At 57.0% G+C, this 16,808-nt stretch overlaps 1 protein-coding gene across 8 annotated transcripts in view; it reads left to right on the top strand.

The window, feature by feature from the left end:
- GREB1 (growth regulating estrogen receptor binding 1) overlaps positions 1–16,808 on the top strand; it is a 145,671-nt gene that overhangs the window by 83,054 nt on the left and 45,809 nt on the right. For 6 of the 8 annotated variants that reach the window (XM_042982484.1, XM_042982482.1, XM_042982481.1 and 3 more), the window contains exons 5-11: positions 2,349–2,531; positions 3,930–4,073; positions 6,222–6,350; positions 9,868–9,981; positions 10,470–10,613; positions 13,806–13,991; positions 16,219–16,569. In XM_042982484.1, the coding sequence (XP_042838418.1) occupies positions 2,349–2,531; positions 3,930–4,073; positions 6,222–6,350; positions 9,868–9,981; positions 10,470–10,613; positions 13,806–13,991; positions 16,219–16,569 (1,251 nt within the window). The remainder of the gene's footprint in view (positions 1–2,348; positions 2,532–3,929; positions 4,074–6,221; positions 6,351–9,867; positions 9,982–10,469; positions 10,614–13,805; positions 13,992–16,218; positions 16,570–16,808) is intronic. The other 2 variants (XM_042982485.1, XM_042982487.1) reach the window with 2 other exon arrangements.

Genomic DNA, 16,808 nt, shown 5'->3' with positions numbered 1-16,808 from the left:
CCCCCTCCCACAACTTGTGCAGCCACCCTCAGTTTGCTCTTTGTGTTTTCAAGAGTCCCCCCTCCTTGTTTTTAGAATCTTTTTGCTTCCCTTCCCTTATGTCCATCCGTTTGGTATCTTACATTGCACATACGAGTAAAGTCATATGATCTTGGTCTTTCTCTAATTTCGCTGAGCATAATCCCCTCTAGTTCCATCCAGTATTCTTAAATGGCAGCTGAGCTGCGTTTGTCTTCAGAGATCCAGGTTGGAGACAAAGGAAGAAATAAAAACATTAGATTGTTATTTCAAAGGAGGTGCAGACATCCTGATACGTTCACGTTGATAGTCAGCCTGTTTCGCCTCTCCTTCCCTTCTGATATCTACCGTCTATGACGTGCTGGACGCTGGTCTGCGCACAGACACTTAACATGTACAGACACAACCCACCCCTACGTGCAGTCACCCCATGACGCTGGTCCTTTAGAGAGAGGGAATAGCTATGGGAGAAAAGATGCGAATTTCAATGACTAAACACTGAAAAAGGTTACGATGGTTCTCTGTTCAATATTGAAGGGCTGTAGGGGAGGACAGGGAGCTTCAGCCCTTCGGGTCAAGGGAAGCCCTGAAGAAGTGGACGTTTGAGTCGGGCATTGAGTGGCAGGGACGCATGCAACACGCAGGTGGGACTCAAGGGAGGAAGAGTGTGAGCCTGGAGGCATGAGGGCGGTGGGAGTGGGCGGGCGGGTCCGCTCGGGGATTGGGCCCAGCAGAGCGAGGAACAGGGGCGAAGGCTGGAGCCATGGGGGTTGGGTAGCATTTGGGGTGGCCTTGAATGCCACGCTTGTCAGTCTCCACCCCATTCGCCTGCTGGGCTGGAGTGCCACACCGTCTACCTCCACTGGGGAATATTCTGTGACCTCTCCGGTCCTCAGCCCTCCCCACAGAAGGATTCGTGTCCCAAGGGGCCGGGTGTTGTGTCAGTTGAGCTGAGTGACCTTGTCTGGAGGACGGTAAAAGGGCCAGCATCTCGCTGGCTCTCTGCACGTGTTAGTTCCTTTCCTGTCCCTTTAAGAACAAGGAAATGGCACAGTGCCTGGCATCTCTTCGATACTTTGTCTCTTTGCTCTGGTGCAGAGAGAACAGGATTCTGGAAGTTTAAACTAAACCTGTCCCTGTCCTGTGGCTAGACCGAGAGATCTGTCCCTATTTCTAAGGCCTTTTAAGGAGGATTAAATGTGCTTAAAATAGATCAGAAAATCCAGTGAGTGTCTGTACTGTAGGTGCCTTATTTCTCTGTGGGGATGTTTTGAACCTTCACGAACACATCGCTTTGAACATTAGCCAGAGGCCTCAGGAATACCCTGTTTGAAAGCAGGGCTCACACACCGAGCCGCGTGGCCCTCATGGGCTAAGTCAAAGTGACCTTTGGAAACTTGTCGGCCAGAGAATATGATGAAACAGATCAGTCTCCGCTTAAGGGTCTTTCCTGCCAAAGGACCTTGCCCCATAGAAACCAGACGCCCCAGTGGGCGAAGCAAGGTCCTCAGGAAGGTCTTCTTGAGATGGTGGGTGTAGACCAGAGCAGCTAGGCCAGTCGTCACATTTGTCCCATGTTCACCGGCGGTTGCACTGAGTGTGGTTTGAATGGACTTTATAGCTTGTAAAGGTCTCTTTATCCCTATTCGCTGGATTTTCATGGTTCGTAAGAGGTCGTTTTGTCATCGGGCGACCCTTCTGGAGCCTCACAGCTGGTGGGAACCTCCGTCCGTCCCCAGAAAGGCCCATTCCGGCCTCGGCCGCAGGATGCCAACGTTGTGACAGCCACACCGGGGCAGCGGGTCTCCGTTCCGCTGGTGGCCAAACCCTTCCAGCCCCCACCCCGTGGAGCTCTCTTTGTTTCTTGCAGCGACTCATGGGGTCAGGATGCAGTTTGGGGCTCCTGGGAGGTCGTCAGTGGTCTGATGGCTTTGAGATTCTGTGACCGGCCAGCACTGAAGGAGATGGGCGTGGACCACTTCCTGCAGGCACTTGATCAGTGTAGACGGTTGAATGCGATAGTCTCATCTTGTAATGTTTCCTGTGTGTATAGGCTTTAAAATCTGTCCCCCCCACCCCCCGCCCCCCGGCAAGTTCAGTCTTCCAAGCTTCAGGGCCTCCTCCATGACTAAGTCTTCTTGGGCCTCCTTCTGTTCAAGTCAAGGTCATCTCGACCCTTGGACCCACATAAGGTGCTAGGGACCTTTGCCCCGTGGAATTTTCGGGTTCGTGGCACAGGATGGGAGTATTTAGAATTTCCACAGTCTGCGTTATTTGACGAGTATGTTGGAGGTAAGTTGGAGACCTTCGTGGTGGTTTCCCTCCCCCAGGTTTCTCTGGGAATTGCGTTGGCTGTGGAAAGAAAGGCTTCTGCTACTTCACAGAATTCTCTAATCACATAAATCTCAAGTTGACCACTCAGCCCAAGAAGCAGAAACACTTGAAGTATTACCTGGTCCGCAACGCACAAGGGACTCTAACCAAAGGACCTCTCATCTGTTGGAAAGGCTCAGGTGAGCAGTTCGGCTTTGAGCAGGGTTGGGTGGGTGAACGGGGGCCCTCCAAGAGGGCCCAGGTGCCTGTCAGCCGGACTTGGAGGAGCGCCCAGGCTCCGTGGGCACAATTGCAGGCAGAAGGTCAGCCCCGTGAAATCAAAGCGCTGCTTTGCATTGTGGGTAAACATTTGTAGTGCCAGCCTAATTGTGTGGGACGTTTAAAAGTTTGCAGGGGGCTACACCATCCTGTGTCTTCTTGTGGCAAGCGCTTGGGACAGAGGTTCTCAACCCCCGGGGTGATTCTGTCCCCCATCGTGACTGGAGAGCGCTACTGCCATCTGGTGGATGGAGGCCAGAGATGCTGCTAAACATCCGGCAGCACACAGGATAGCCCTTTCTGCCCCCTCCCCACGCTCCCCCTGCCCCGTACCCCAACTCACAAAGAACGATCAAGCCTAAATAATCAGCGGTGCCGAGGTTGAGAAACTCTGATTTAGAGAAATAATGGGTTGGATGATACCCGTCCTCTCTCCGCCCCGAACCCTGTGAAGGCCAGTGTCGTAGAAGTCACTGGGCTTCCCTCCTCCCTCCTGTCTCCCGGATCACCCATGGCTAAGTCAACTATGGAGAGAAGAGGGTGGGGGGCAGTGGATTTTCAGAGGCCCAGCCTTGGATGGCCCCTGAGAGGCCCCCACTCAGCCAGCTGTGCAGGGACATGTCCTAGGAGGGGTCTCCACGAGAACCTTGTCTGGGTTGGTTCATCTCTGGTCACCTGGCCTCTCCTGGCCAGCCTCTGTGAATAGAAGGAAGGGACTTCAGGAAGGGCTGGCTCGGGGCCTGCCTCCCCCACCCCTACTCCTTTTCTTACTTGACTCAGTAAACATTTCTTGAGCTCCTGGTACCGAGAATTAGTGGTACCAAGTGGTGCTTCTGCCGTGGGACCCAGGAAGAGTCTTTGATCACGTGCTGTGACCAAACACCTCACAGGCTAGGTGCAACTCCTGGGAGGGAATCTTTCCAGCAGAGGGTGGCTTTCAGGACAGGGGGCTCTCAGCTCTTTCTCTGCCTCTGAGTAATAATCTGTTCTTTCCTTGGGCTTGAAGGGCAGCGATGGGGGTGACTCATTCGTGTCCTCTGTTTTTCTGTTTGTCCCAGACGCTCAGGGTTGCTCCCCCTCCGGATAATCAGAGCTGCCCCTCGGACGGATCCCCCTGCCCTTGGCACGGAGCCGTGGGGGTTATCGCACCCCCGCCTCCCCCAGCTACGCTGAGGCAAGGCTGGTGTGGCGTTGGCACCGTTTTGGTTATCTAGGTGTCTGGCTCTCTTGGGGGACAGCCTCCAGTCTAGGAAGGCCTCGCGTGACCGGGGTTGGGGGGGGGGGGAGTTGGTTTTCATGCACGCGTCTTGCCCCCTTAGAGTTCAGAAGCCGGCCGACCTCCGCCAGTGCCTGTTCCAGCTCACTCTTCCCGCCAGCGGAGAGCTCCGGGCCTCTGGCTGCCTTCTCCAGCGAGCCCGTTCCCGGAGCCAGCCCGAGCGTCCCCCTGGGAGCCCAGCAGGCAGGTGAGGCGACCGAGAAGCACAAAGGAGCTAAACCCACAAGCCTGGCAGCTTGAGGGTGCAGCCCAAGCGATCTTCTTGTTTCTTTTTGTAAAGTGTGTTTATTTTTGAGAGGGGGGGGGGCAGAGAGAGAGAGAGAGAGAGAGAGAGAGAGAGAGAGAATCCCAAGCAGGCTCCGTGCTGTTAGCGCAGAGCCGGAGGGGGGGGCTCGATCTCATGAACTGTGAGATCACGACCTGAGCCGAGATCAAGAGCTGGATGAGTAACCGACTGAGCCACCCAGGTGCCCCTGCAGCCAAACGTTTTTCAAGATAAATAAGAAGCGTGCTTTGTACATCATCTTTGCCTACAAAGCCTGAGCATTTTATCTTGAATTTGTAGTAGTTTCTGGCACAGAATGCTGTGTTGTGTTTAAAAAAACATTTTTTTTTTTTAATTTATTTTTGAGAAGGAGCAGGAGAGGAGCAGAGAGAGGGGGACAGAGGATCCCACGCAGGCTCCACGCTGACGGCACAGGGCCCGATGCGGGTCTTGAACTCACAAACTGTGAGGTCATGACCTGAGTCTAAGTCGGACGCTTCACTGACTGAGCCACCCAGGCGCCCCCGCATGCTGTGTTTTTAATTTGGAAAGATGTCCTCTGTTGCTGTCTGCTACGTAATATGATCCCCTTATCGGTGGTGTGGTGAATTGGGGTCCCTCAGCACCGCCCCCCCCCAGTTTGCAGTGGGGAGCCTGCAAGGGGCAGGTGAGACGAGCAAGGGCCGTCTACCATGTGCTTAGGATCCCACAAGTCTGGGCATGTGCCTCCTTGAGTCTTAACAGCCTCCCTGCAAGCAGGCTTGGGTTTCCCCGCGGTACTTCTGGGGAACCTGAGGCTCAGCTGCGTGCCTGGGGTCTCCTGGGCAGTTGCAGGTGAAGTCAAGATTTGACAAGCAGGGGTTTCTGGGTCGTGTGCTTGGCATTTTGCCATCCTGAACGGACCTTCGAGCATGGTCGCCGTTGACTCCAGCAGCCTTCTCAAGGGCTTGGGAGGCTTGGCTGTTTTCGTTCTCCGGCCCACGAGGTCTGTAGAGGGGCCTAGTGAGGGGAGTCGGTGCCCTGGCTCCCACGAAGAGGCCACGCCAGGGTTGGGAACCGTGCCCTCCCACCGAGGCCCCGGGCCTCCCTCTCTGCACGCCGTCTGCTCTTGTCCTCACCGCGCCCGGGCCCCCAGGAACCGCTGCTACCATGGCGGCCGGGGAGCCCTTGGCCTTTGCCATGGGAATAGCTGGGTGTGAGTTTCCAGCACTGAGAGCCTCTGGCTGGGCGATTCGGGGCAACTGATTTCAACTCTTCGCGTCCCTGTTTCCTCGCCTGTAAAGCTGGAGCAGATCTTTTCTAATTTGCAGGGTGATTGCAAGAGTTAAGTATGGTGCCAATAGGAAATACTCAGCACTCACTACCTGCCAGGCACTGTTCGGCACGCTTCTTTGAAATCCTGGCTTTCTCCCAGTGGCTCTGTTATTGTCCCCTTTTGTAGCTGAGAAAGCGGAGGCGTAAGGGGTTCAGAAGGTTAAGTAAGGTCACTCGGCCCCGGGCGGCAACCGAGCAGGGGATTCAGACCCAGGGCAGTGGGCTTCAGAACTGTGCCCCTAAGCCCCTCACCATGCCACCTCACCCACAAGAAAGGTTTTGTGCTGCCCCCGACTCTGGGGGGCCTTCCAGACCACGCTGGCTGATGTGAGCACGGAAGCAGTGAGCCTCACAAGACCGGAACCCATAGTTTCCCCCGGCATTATCCTCAGACCTGGGGAGCCCCAGGGCCCTGGGTGACTGCGTGCCCTACAACTGTCCTGAGAATGTTTGGTGCAAACCGGAGCCTGGGGGGTGAGGGTGTGGGAGAAGGGAGGCGGATCAGCCTCGGGTGCACTCCTGGGATGCAGGGGCCCCACTGGCCACCCCTGTCTCCCTGGTCCTTCATTGACCCGGGCCGTGCGCTCACTGGAGCAGGAGTGTGTGTGCGTGGGTGTGCGTGCATGGGTGTGTGTCCTCAGTGGGCAGAACCACTTGTCGGCTAGTTGGTAAAAATGGAAGAGAAGTAATTTCCTGCTAAGCGGGGCTCCTATGAACTCGCTCTGTGCTTCCCCTTTTCTCTCTCTCTGCTGCCAGGACCAGCCTCTGAGCACCCCTCACTTGCTGCGGCCGTGGGTCCAGCTGTTTTCAATGGCAAAGATTCTCCGAAGCACCAACAGCTGGTGAAGAACGACCTCTCGGCCATGCCACGGCCCTCGGCATTAGGTAGCATCGCCTGTCCTGGGGGGGGGGGGGGGCGGTCTTGCTTTTTTCTAGGCCAGGCTGTTGTGGGGGTTGTGGGCGCCACCGTACTGGGGCCACTGAGCCTCACGGAGTGGGTGTGGCATGGAGAGAGAGTCAGGACAGGCCGGCAGGTGCCTCCCGGGTCCGTGGGGCTGTGCCCAGGCCCTGGTGTGGGTGGGGCCGTGGCTTCGTCCACCGACTTGGGTGATGGGTGTATGGCAAGAAGCAGCGGGAGCCCCTTGTGAGGTGGGCGACCAGTCTTGTGGGCTACACGTCAGGAGGGCTGTGAAGTCCCTCCTGAGAAATAGGGGGCAGTGTGGTGTCATGGGAAAAACACGGGCTCCAAAATCAGATAAACACGAATTCGAAACTCAATGCTGTCTCTTATTGGTCAGGGGGATCTTGGACAAGCCTTCTGGCTAAATTGTGCCCTCATCTGGAGATCAGAATTCTGCATTCAGGGCAGCTGGGAGGGTCAGATGAGGTGCTGTATGGAGATTCACACACATCTGGCAGCTCACTGAGTGACCGTGCCCGCCTCGGCATCATCACTGAGCTCCTTTGCAGGGAGGACTTCCTGGAGGAGGTGACAGTCGAGCTGCACCTTAGAGCTGGGGAAGCGTGAGAGGCGGTGAGGGAGGAAGCTCAGAAGAGGATGAAGAGGTGCACGAAGGGGTTACACAGACCTTCTGCTGGAGTAGAGGCCGTGGAGCCTCTGACTCCGAGCTCAGTGCTCGCCCCTCTGGGCTCTCAGGGGCCATTTAGTAAGCCAGGGTTACCTCTCTCCCCGTCCTCCCTGCACGCAGCTGAGTGGATTTTGGCAGCCAAGACTGTCCAACTGGAAGAGCCCGTAGTAACTCTCTGGTCCCACATTCTGTTTGGTAGAGAAGGGAAGTGAGGCCCAGAGAGGCAGCCCAGGCCTAGAGGCGAGGCTTCCCTTCTGTTACATGGCCGGCAGAGGACATCTGTTCCATGGCCGGCAGAGGACATCCCTGGTACAAGACCAGTGTCCCCTCCCTGGTGGAAGGACCAGTGTCTTTTCTGAATTGGACCTGAGACTCCCCAGTCCTAACCAGCATGGAATCTGAGGTCCAGTCTCTATCCCCCCTCCAGCCGCTCCGGGCCGTGACTGGTGTTTCTTGGCAAGGTGCTGAATTTAGGGTGGCCCCGTGGCCGACGACCAGGGCTCTGGGATGGTGATGGCAGCCTTGCACTGTGGCACCTGCCCGGCCTGCGTGGAGGCCTGTATACGTCCAGCCTTTGCCCGGGCAGCGGGGCACGGGGGCCCCACTCCGCGGTGAACGAGGAGCCGTGTGGGAAGTAGAATGCCCCTAGTCCCTGGCAGCCCTTGAACCCTTCTGGAATCTGGCCCCAACCAACCTGAGGAACCTTATTCATTCCCCACTGTTTGAGACCGCCACGCTCCAGGAGTGCCCTCCCCTTCCTGTCCTCGCCCCCTGGCCACGCACTGAGTCCTGACTGCCGCTAAACCTGCCTTTCAGGGCTTAGCTCAGCTGTCCTCTCCTCCTGCAGCGGGGGTACCTTCCCTGGTCTCAGTTCCATGGCCATCCGTGTCCCGTCAGGTACCGAAGGTCCTGAGAGCAGGGCCAGCGTCCTTCCCATCTTGGGGCCTCGGCACCTGGCCGCCCGGGACACCTTCACAGACTGAACACAGTTGTTCAGACGGCACAGCCGAAATGTCAGAGGTCCTGTGCCTTCCCGCCCGCTCTGGGGAGAGAGGAAGCCCATGTTAATCAACTGCTCCTAAAACGACAAGAGGTGTTGAATTCGGGCTTGAGGGCTGTCGCTCAGTGGTCCTAAGTGGAAAAGTCCTGCCCCCTTGCGGGGGGGCGTTAGCAAGTGCCCAGGATCCTTGCTTGGTCCACACAGGGGGGTCTGGGTGCTACGTGTCCTGGAGTGACATGGAAGTCTACGTAATAAAAACTCGCTCACCCAAAATGCCAAGGGGTGCCCCCCACCCCGATACCAGGAGACACCGCGAGGGCTGGTCCACAGTGGCACCACAGGGACGACTCCCAGTGACGTCACTTTGGGAGAGTCGAGCTGGGTCCAGCAGAGCGGTGAGGGCTTGTGTCCCAAAGGGGGAGGACATCTGTAGACCCTCCATCCGTAGTATCGAGGCCTGGCCCCTCTACGGTGGCTGAGTGTGGTTTCCAGAGGCGTCTTGGTCTCTGTGGGGCGCCTCTGTCCGCACCTGAGGACAGATGTGCGGGCAGTAGAAGGTAATAGAAGATAAACAGAACAGCGGTTATAGTAGCTGCCTCAGGTGTTGCCGGGAGGAGGCGTGTCTAAGGAGCCCGCCTGCTCGAAAGCTCTGTGTGAGCCACCTGTTTTCTGTTTTCACTTTTTGTTCCCTTTGTTCATTTTTGATCAGTCTAAGGCGGAGTCAAGCATAATTTTACCACTTTTAACAGACCCTGGAGCAAGACCCCGCGGGGCGCTTAAGCAAAACCAGGGTGCCCACGAACGGTGGCGTTTTCTCATTCTCATTTCCAGAAGTCTGGTTCTGTAGGTCAGGGTGGGGCCCGGGAGCGGATGGTTTTAGCAGGGCCCCTGCTGCTTCTGCCCAGCTCCTTCTCAGGCCAGATTTGTAGGAACCTTGCCCTACACCGTGGTTTTCAACCCTGGTTGTGAGTTAGGGTCACCAGGGAGCTTGGAGTCACCACGGTGCCCGGGGCTCCCCCAGACGCGGGGTTCCGCTTTACCTGGGATGGGCTTGTGTCCGGGCACAGAGAGCTTTAAAGGTTTCCCAGGGGCGTTTAATGTGCAGCCACAGCTGAATGTGTACTTCTAAACGTAGGGGAGATTTTGAGTCGGATTGCTCAAACGAATGTGGTAACCAACTCTGGATATTTTGAATAACCCGGGCGCAGAGCGTGAGACACGCACATGCTGTTATCTAGAGTGGGCGAGGATGACTCATAAACAACAGCAGGTACCAGCCTCTGTTCCTGTTGACTTCTTTGGTCTGAAGTTAGTGGTCAAGGCTGGGGTGGGAGAGGAACACACGTAGAGCGGTCCTGCCCCCAGGTGGTGAAACTGTGTGGTGGTCGGTCGAACGTGACCGTGGCTTATCCCAGAAGCACATGGGCATTCACGGGGCAGTTTAGAGGAGGAGGGGAAGGAGGATGTGGTCTTGGGGGCTACCGGCCAGTGGGCCCCAAGGCTGTGCTTTCGCTACATTCTCTTTAGTCTTCATGAAACCACCTTTAACGGCAGGGCTTGTGACCCCATGTTAAAGGTGAGGGTGTGCTAAGGGCTCAGAGATCAGGCCGAGGCACTTGCGTGGTTTGGAACGAAACGTTCACTGAAATGGACAGGGTATTTCCTCATGCCCGGACGCTTCCCTAAACAGCTAACGACCGTCGTAAGGCTCTGATTTTTTAAAAAATAACAAATACGTGCTCTCCAGAGCAGGGGGAGCATTTGGAAGCTCATCCTTAGCGAAAGCCTAATCCGTACTCTGAATGTTGTCTAGGTATCTTATCAAACTCTGGGCCCCCGAAAAAACGCCACAAAGGGTGGTCCCCAGAATCTCCATCAGCGACAGATGCTGGCTACGCCCAGGGTGGTGGGAACAGAGCTAAGTACGGTAAGTGACGGCAACGTTGCCAGAAACCCGAGACTCGGGGACCCGTGTGGTGCTGCTGCTGGTGGGGCGTGGGCGTGTGTGCCCGTGTGTGTGTGCTTCCGCGTGAATCGGCGAGGATGTTCTGGGGGGCAGGCTTGGGTATAACGGAGGGTCTCTTTCTCGTACGGTGGGGCTGCTCAACCAAGCCCAGGCTTCCTGTATGGCAGTGAGCTCGTTCCCTGACCCTAAAGGAATTTAAAAGGGGCTTGCCTGCCACGTGGCAGGGAGACTGAAGAGGAGGGGACTGGGTTGTTTGGCGGGGAAGATTGGATCAAGCGACTCTGAAGATGCTTTGACCTCAGGAGTCTGTGATTCCAAGACTTGGGGGCTCCCACAGGTAGGGGTGAGGGTCAGATTGTAGCAGATTCGCAGGCCGGCCTGACGTCGGGTCTGCCAGAGGTGGGTGGCTTTTTTGGCCTGTCTTCCTAACTCTCCTGGCCTGTCCCTAGAGAGCGCAGGCATGTCCTGCGTGCCCCAGGTTGGCTCGGTGGGACCAGCGTCGGTCACCTTCCCCGTTGTGGCCTCTGGAGAACCAGTGTCCGTCCCTGACAACTTGCTGAAAATATGCAAGGCCAAGCCGGTGATATTTAAAGGCAAGTACAGCAGTGGGACAGGTGGTGGACGTCGGAGAGCCTGAAGGGATGAACAAGGGACAGGCTGACTCCAAGGGTGTCCCCCTGAGGAAACTCTCAGACCCTTTCCAGGGCAACGGAGGAGCTAAGCAGACCAGTCGCTGGTGTTGCCCCTGGTCACATGCCAAGAGTTCTAGGGCCTTTCACAGGTTTGCACGACAAGCCCAAGTGGAACGATTCTGTTCCATGATACGCATCTGTTCATTCACTCGCTCACGCTCGCTCGCTCGCTCGCTCATTCACTCATTCACTCGCTCATTCACTCATTCGCTTACTCATTAGCTCATTCATTCACTTACTAATTCGCTCACTCGCTTGTTCACTCATTCGCTCACTCATTCACTTGCTTGTGCATTTGCTCATTCACTCATTCACTCGCTCATTCACTTACTAATTCACTCGTTCGCTCATTCACTCGCTCATTCACTCATTCGCTTACTCATTTGCTCACTCACTCATTCACTTACTAATTCACTCATTCGCTCACTCGCTCACTCATTCGCTTACTAATTCGCTCACTCATTCACTCGCTCGTTCACTTGCTCATTCACTCATTCGCTCACTCACTCGTTCACTCATTCACTTACTAATTCACTTGCTCACTTATTCACTCACTCGTTCACTTGCTCATTCACTCATGGACTCACTCATTGGCTCATTCATTTGCTCATTCATTCATTTGCTTGCTCTTTTGCTCACTCATTCGCTTACTAATTCCCTCGATCACTCATTCACTTGCTCGTTCACATACTCATTCACTCGCTCATTCATTCATTCACTCATTCACTAGCTCGCTCATTCATTCATTCACTCATTCGTGCCATAATGACAGGTCCAGTACAAAGCACCAGGGAACGGAGACAGATCAGTCAGCCCCTTGCTCCTGGGACCCCCGGTCCGGTGGATTGTCCTGTGTCATCCTCTGCCACTAGTTCATGTTGACTATGCAATCTGACTTTGGGTGAAGACGGCCACGGTCGCCACATGGAAGCAGGAACCTAGACTCGATCTGTTTTGCGACTGTAGGTTAACGGAGCCTCCGTGGGGGCAGACTTGCCGCAAGTAAGGAAGTCCCCTTCTAGTGAAGCAGGAGAGGTTGAAATGTGAAGGTCTGGCGGGACTCGCATGATGATGACGGTCGCCGGGGCCGTGTGATAACACACACATGCACGTGCGCCTCCTTCCTAAAGAAGCTGGTACAGCATCTGGCATCGTGTTTGGAGGCACAGAGGAGAGAGGGTCGTAGGCAAGCGGGAGGTATCTTACCGGTAATTAAGAAATAAGAGAGGCACTCCTTTTTTTTCCTAAAAAAAAAAAAATGGACAGGGTCTTTAGGAAGAGGGGTGCAGATCTGGGTTTGAACCCAGCATGAGTCACGGCCGGTAATCCCATCGGGCCCTCTTGGCTAATTGAGAAGAAGGTCAACGTGCAACAGTGTTACATGTAACCTGTGCACGGCCATTACGTGTCTGTGAGACGCTGTGAGAACGCGGGGATGAGAAGACAGAGCACGGTGGCACCACTACGGGCAGGGTGGCATCTGTGCCTCCCCCGAGCCAGGGGCCTCAGAGGAGTCGGGGTGAGGGTCCGGCAGACCCGCCTCTAACGACCTCAGCTATAGACCATCCTCCTTATTCCTCAAGGTCACTGCACTTTCTGCTCGGTTTAAGCCACTCACTCTGTGTGTTTTTTTTTTTAAACATTTATTTATTATTGAGAGACGAAGACAGAGCATGAGCATGGGAGGGGCAGAGAGAGGGGGAGACACAGAATCCAAAGACAGGTTCCAGGCTCCGAGCTATCAGCACAGAGCCCGACGCAGGGCTGGAACCCACAAACCATGAGATCATGACCCAAGCGGAAGTCGGACGCTTTACTGACGGAGCCACCCAGGCGCCCCAGCCACGCACTCTTTGTAACATGCCTGCTATCCTGGGTCTTCCCGCCCCCAGCCCACCTCATGCCCAAACCCCACCTGCGCCTTAGGACCCAAACCCATGTGCCTTCTCCACGAGGCTGCCTTAGTTTCTTTCTCCTGGCCCCCAACGCAGTTTAAGCCATAATGTTCGCAAGCCGTGGCACCCCAACTGTGGTCCTTGGTCCAGCAGGTCCAGCATCGTCCAGGACCTGTTAGAGGGGTGAATTCCCAGGCCCATCCTGGAATCAGAATCAGGCCCCTTTTCCAAATCAGAAGCTGTGCAGGAAGGCCCAGAAGGGGCCCGGGGGACCCTCAGGTTTGAGACGCAGTTGTGTGAGGATGTGAACTGTCTCAGGCGTCAGATTTCCCCAGAGCCAAGCATGATGCCAGCACGTAGCACACAGCGGGCATTCAGTGAGTGTGTGTTTGGTGAACGAGTTCAGACCAAGCACAGGACGGCGCACGTGCATCTGGCGCATCCAGTTATCTCGGCAGCCCCATGAGGGCTGCGTGTCTTCGACCCATTTTACAGATGTGGAGACTGAGACTCAGAGAAGTCCTACTTCCTGCGCAGGGCCACACAGCTGATGCCCAGCGCGGAGGAGAATCAGTCCGGCCGGGCTCTTCTGACCCTGAGGGTTCTCGTCGGAACTGGTCCCCTAACGTGTGCTAAAGCATTGGTCGGGTTCCGTCAGTATCTGGAGCCCCCGGTCTGCGCAGTGACTCATTTTCCTCACTCAGCCTGCCAGAGAGTCCTGGGAGGATGGGGAACAGAAGCCAGCACGGAGGAGTCGGGGAGGGGCAGGCTGGCTGGCGGGGGGGGGGCGGCAGAGCGCTCACAAGAGGCGTTCTGTAGTCAGCGGGGCGCCTGTTCGGCTTTGGGCGCGTCTCTCTGGGCCTCAGCGAGCTCACCTGTGAACCACAAGGGTTGGGCACGACGAACAGGCAGACGCTGGAGCCCTGGTCGGTATTCAGAGCAGGTGCACTAGCTCAGCAAGGGCGGGAAATCTGCGATCCCCTCCTTCCTCCCTCCTCCCTCCTCCCTCCTCCCTCCTCCCTCCTCCCTCCTCCCTCCTCCCTCCTCCCTCCTCCCTCTCCCTGAGGAGGGACGCGTGAGTCAGCCCAGGGGCCTCTCGCCTGCCCGCTTCGGCTCCCTCGCCTCCGACGTGCGCACTTGTGGGGGCCACGTGTGCCCCACGCCAGTCGCCAAGCGGACGTGGTTGCTTCTTCCGCAGGCCACGGGAACTTCCCTTACCTCTGCGGGAACCTGAGTGACGTCGTCGTGAGCCCCCTCCTGTACACGTGCTACCAGAACTCTCAGTCCATCTCCCGGGCGTATGAGCACTACGGGGCCTCGGCGATACAGCCCATCTCCGAGGAGGTGCAGCTGCTACTGACCGTCTACTATCTCGTCCAGCTGGGTGAGCCTCCCTCCCGCCGCGTGGGGCCCATTGGTGCAGCGGCCGCGGCCCGAGGCGGCCCGTCAGTCCGGATCCCTGCCCGTCACTTGGAGCCCTTGAGAAGCCACGCTGGCTGGGGGACAGGAAGTGCCGGGGACCATCCTTTCTCACCACCCACATCCCATCCACTGGAAAGCCCTGCTTCGTCCCAGATGCGGCGTCCCCCACCCTCCTCCGCCACACCCCTCCCTTGCCAGGGTGCGGCTCTGCCCCCCATTCTGCACAGCTGTTAACGATCGTGAATCTCATCGTATCTGTTCTCTGCTGGGGCCCCCCGGGGTCTCCTATCACACACTCAACCCATACCGGTTCCAGGGCCCAAGTGACCAGGCCTCCTCCCACCTCCGCTTCCGCTCCAGCCCCGCCGTGCCCCGCGGCAGACCCGTCTACTCTGTGCTTGCTGTTGCTTCCCCGAGAAACGCCCCTGCCCAGGACCTGTCCTCCGAGTTTTGGTTCCTGTGTCACCTCAGGGAGAACCTTATCACCGTATCTAAGACAGTGCCCCCTCCGCAGGCCCCTGGGAGTCTCTCTCCTCCGTATCTTGCCTTTAGAGCACCAGCATTTGCTCGCTTTCCGTGCATCTCCGCGGTTAGGATGTAGGGTCCGTGACATCAGGAACGTTGATTTAGTTCACATCTGCGTGTCCAACAGCACCTGCACTGTAGTTGGCCTGCGACTGTGTTGAAGGAACAGGTAAACACGGACGCAGCATCCCGTGAAAGCATTTCAGGAGAGGGACCAGTCACCTGAGTCAGTGAGGCCAAGAGCAGAGTGAAGGCTGATGATTGGCCATTGGGTTTGGGCACATGGGAGTGACAGGCACCCTCGGCGATGGGTGCGTCCGAGGAGTGTGGGGGACAGAAGCCGTGCTGCGGTGGATTGGAGACAGGAGGCAAGCGCAGGGAGCGTAGACAGCTCTCCCAAGAGCTCGGTTTGGCGATGGTGATTCCGGAAGGGGGCGTGGGCTCAAGGGGAAAGATTTCTTTTTTTTTTTTTTTTTTTTAATTTTTTTGTTTTTAAGTTTATTTATTTTTGAGACAGAGAGAGACAGAGCATGAACGGGGGAGGGTCAGAGAGAGAGGGAGACACAGAATCGGAAGCAGGCTTCAGGCTCTGAGCCATCAGCCCAGAGCCCGACGCGGGGCTCGAACTCACGGACCGCGAGATCGTGACCTGAGCTGAAGTCAGACGCTTAACCGACTGAGCCACCCAGGCGCCCCAAGGGGAAAGATTTCAAAGATGGGAGGCCTAACGGCTAATCTGATCAAATCTTGGCGTCGCCTCGTGCGTGTGTATTGTGATCCCGTGTTTCAGATCAGGAACCCGTATCGTAAGATAGCTCTGGATCGGTGCTGGCGCCAGGTGGAACCGGAAGGGAGCACGCCTTCCGAGTCCAAGCGTGGTGCCGCTTCCTCCAACTCCCCCAGATATAAGATTTGGACAAATACGCCAGAAAACGTCTAGGAAAGAAAGGCTGACGGTATTCAGTCTCCTAGGCGTCAGACCCACAAATCAAGTAACGTATGTCTCGAATTGATGACGCAAGCGTGGGTATCCAGTGGGGCTAAGGGTGCAGTAAAACCAGTGTCACACGTGACATCAAAGTCACCGGTAGGTAGACGCACGTAGGCCCTCTGGACACAGTCTGACGATGTGTACCGGTTGGCCCCGGAAGCCCAGTTTCGAGACTCCGGGAAGCTAGGTTCTATGCATAAAGACGTGTATTGTGCAGAGGTGGCTACGTGGCAGCAAAGAAAGGATCGACAGCGGAGACACCGCTGAGTAAACGGTAGAGCCTCGTAGGAAGGGACTTTGCGTGGCCAGTGACCGTGCTGGGCGCGGACCGCAGACAGCGCGGTGTGCGTGGTTACGGCGAGAAGGTAGGGAAAGAGGAGGAGCCCCGGAGTCGTAGGCTCGCAGTCCTTGCTGCTATTTAAAACCCGTGCGTGAAACCCAGACTGAGGAACAGGCAGAAAGAGCTGTGGCCGCGCTAGGCTGGGGAGCTTCTGGCCGCGCGGCTGCCCTCCCTGTACGTCCCCGCGGTCCCTGAGACGATCTGGCATTGATGACGCGGAATGTGTTACTTTCGCGTTTGCTTGCGCGCGGCTCCCCAGGATCGCCCCCTGTGTTCGCGGTGGGGACGCGGGGGCCGGCGCCCAAGCCTCTCCTGCTGTCTTGTCGTTGCCAGCAGCGGACCAGGTGCCCCTGATGGAGGACCTGGAGCAGATCTTCCTGCGCTCGTGGCGCGAATCGCACCTGACCGAGATCCGGCAGTACCAGCAGGCGCAGCCGCAGCCCTGCCCGCCCGCGCCCAGCGCCGTGGCCCCCGTCACCTCGGCCCAGCTGCCCTGGCTCGCCGGCCTGGCCGCCAGCTCCTGCAACGACAGCGTGCACATCATCGAGTGCACCTACTCCCTGGCCGAGGGCCTCTCCGAGATGTTCCGGCTGCTCATCGAGGGCAAGCTCGCCAAGACCAACTACGTGGTGATCGTCCGCGCGTGCCGCAGCCCCGCCATCGACTCCTGCGTCGCCGTCACGGGTGAGCCCTGCGCCTGAGATTGGGGGCAGCGGGAAAAGCAGCTGCGTCTGTTTCCCGGCTCCCTTCCTTTGCAGACCCGCGCCTTTTGCCTCTCGTGGCCCAGGGTCCGTAGCAGCGGTTGGTTAGTGCTCAGCAGCCCCCTCGGTGTGCGCCGCTCGTGCCCCGGCTGGCGTGCTGAGTTAAAATTCTTTCCTCCTCCGAGAGGAGGGTGAGCATTCCGCCTTGCCAAACCCTAGAGA

This window comes from Panthera tigris, chromosome A3, assembly GCF_018350195.1.
Source record: "Panthera tigris isolate Pti1 chromosome A3, P.tigris_Pti1_mat1.1, whole genome shotgun sequence".
In the NCBI taxonomy this organism is placed as follows: Eukaryota; Metazoa; Chordata; class Mammalia; order Carnivora; family Felidae; genus Panthera; species Panthera tigris.
Note: the sequence above shows the minus strand (reverse complement) of the source record. Positions and strands in the feature narration are given on the sequence as shown.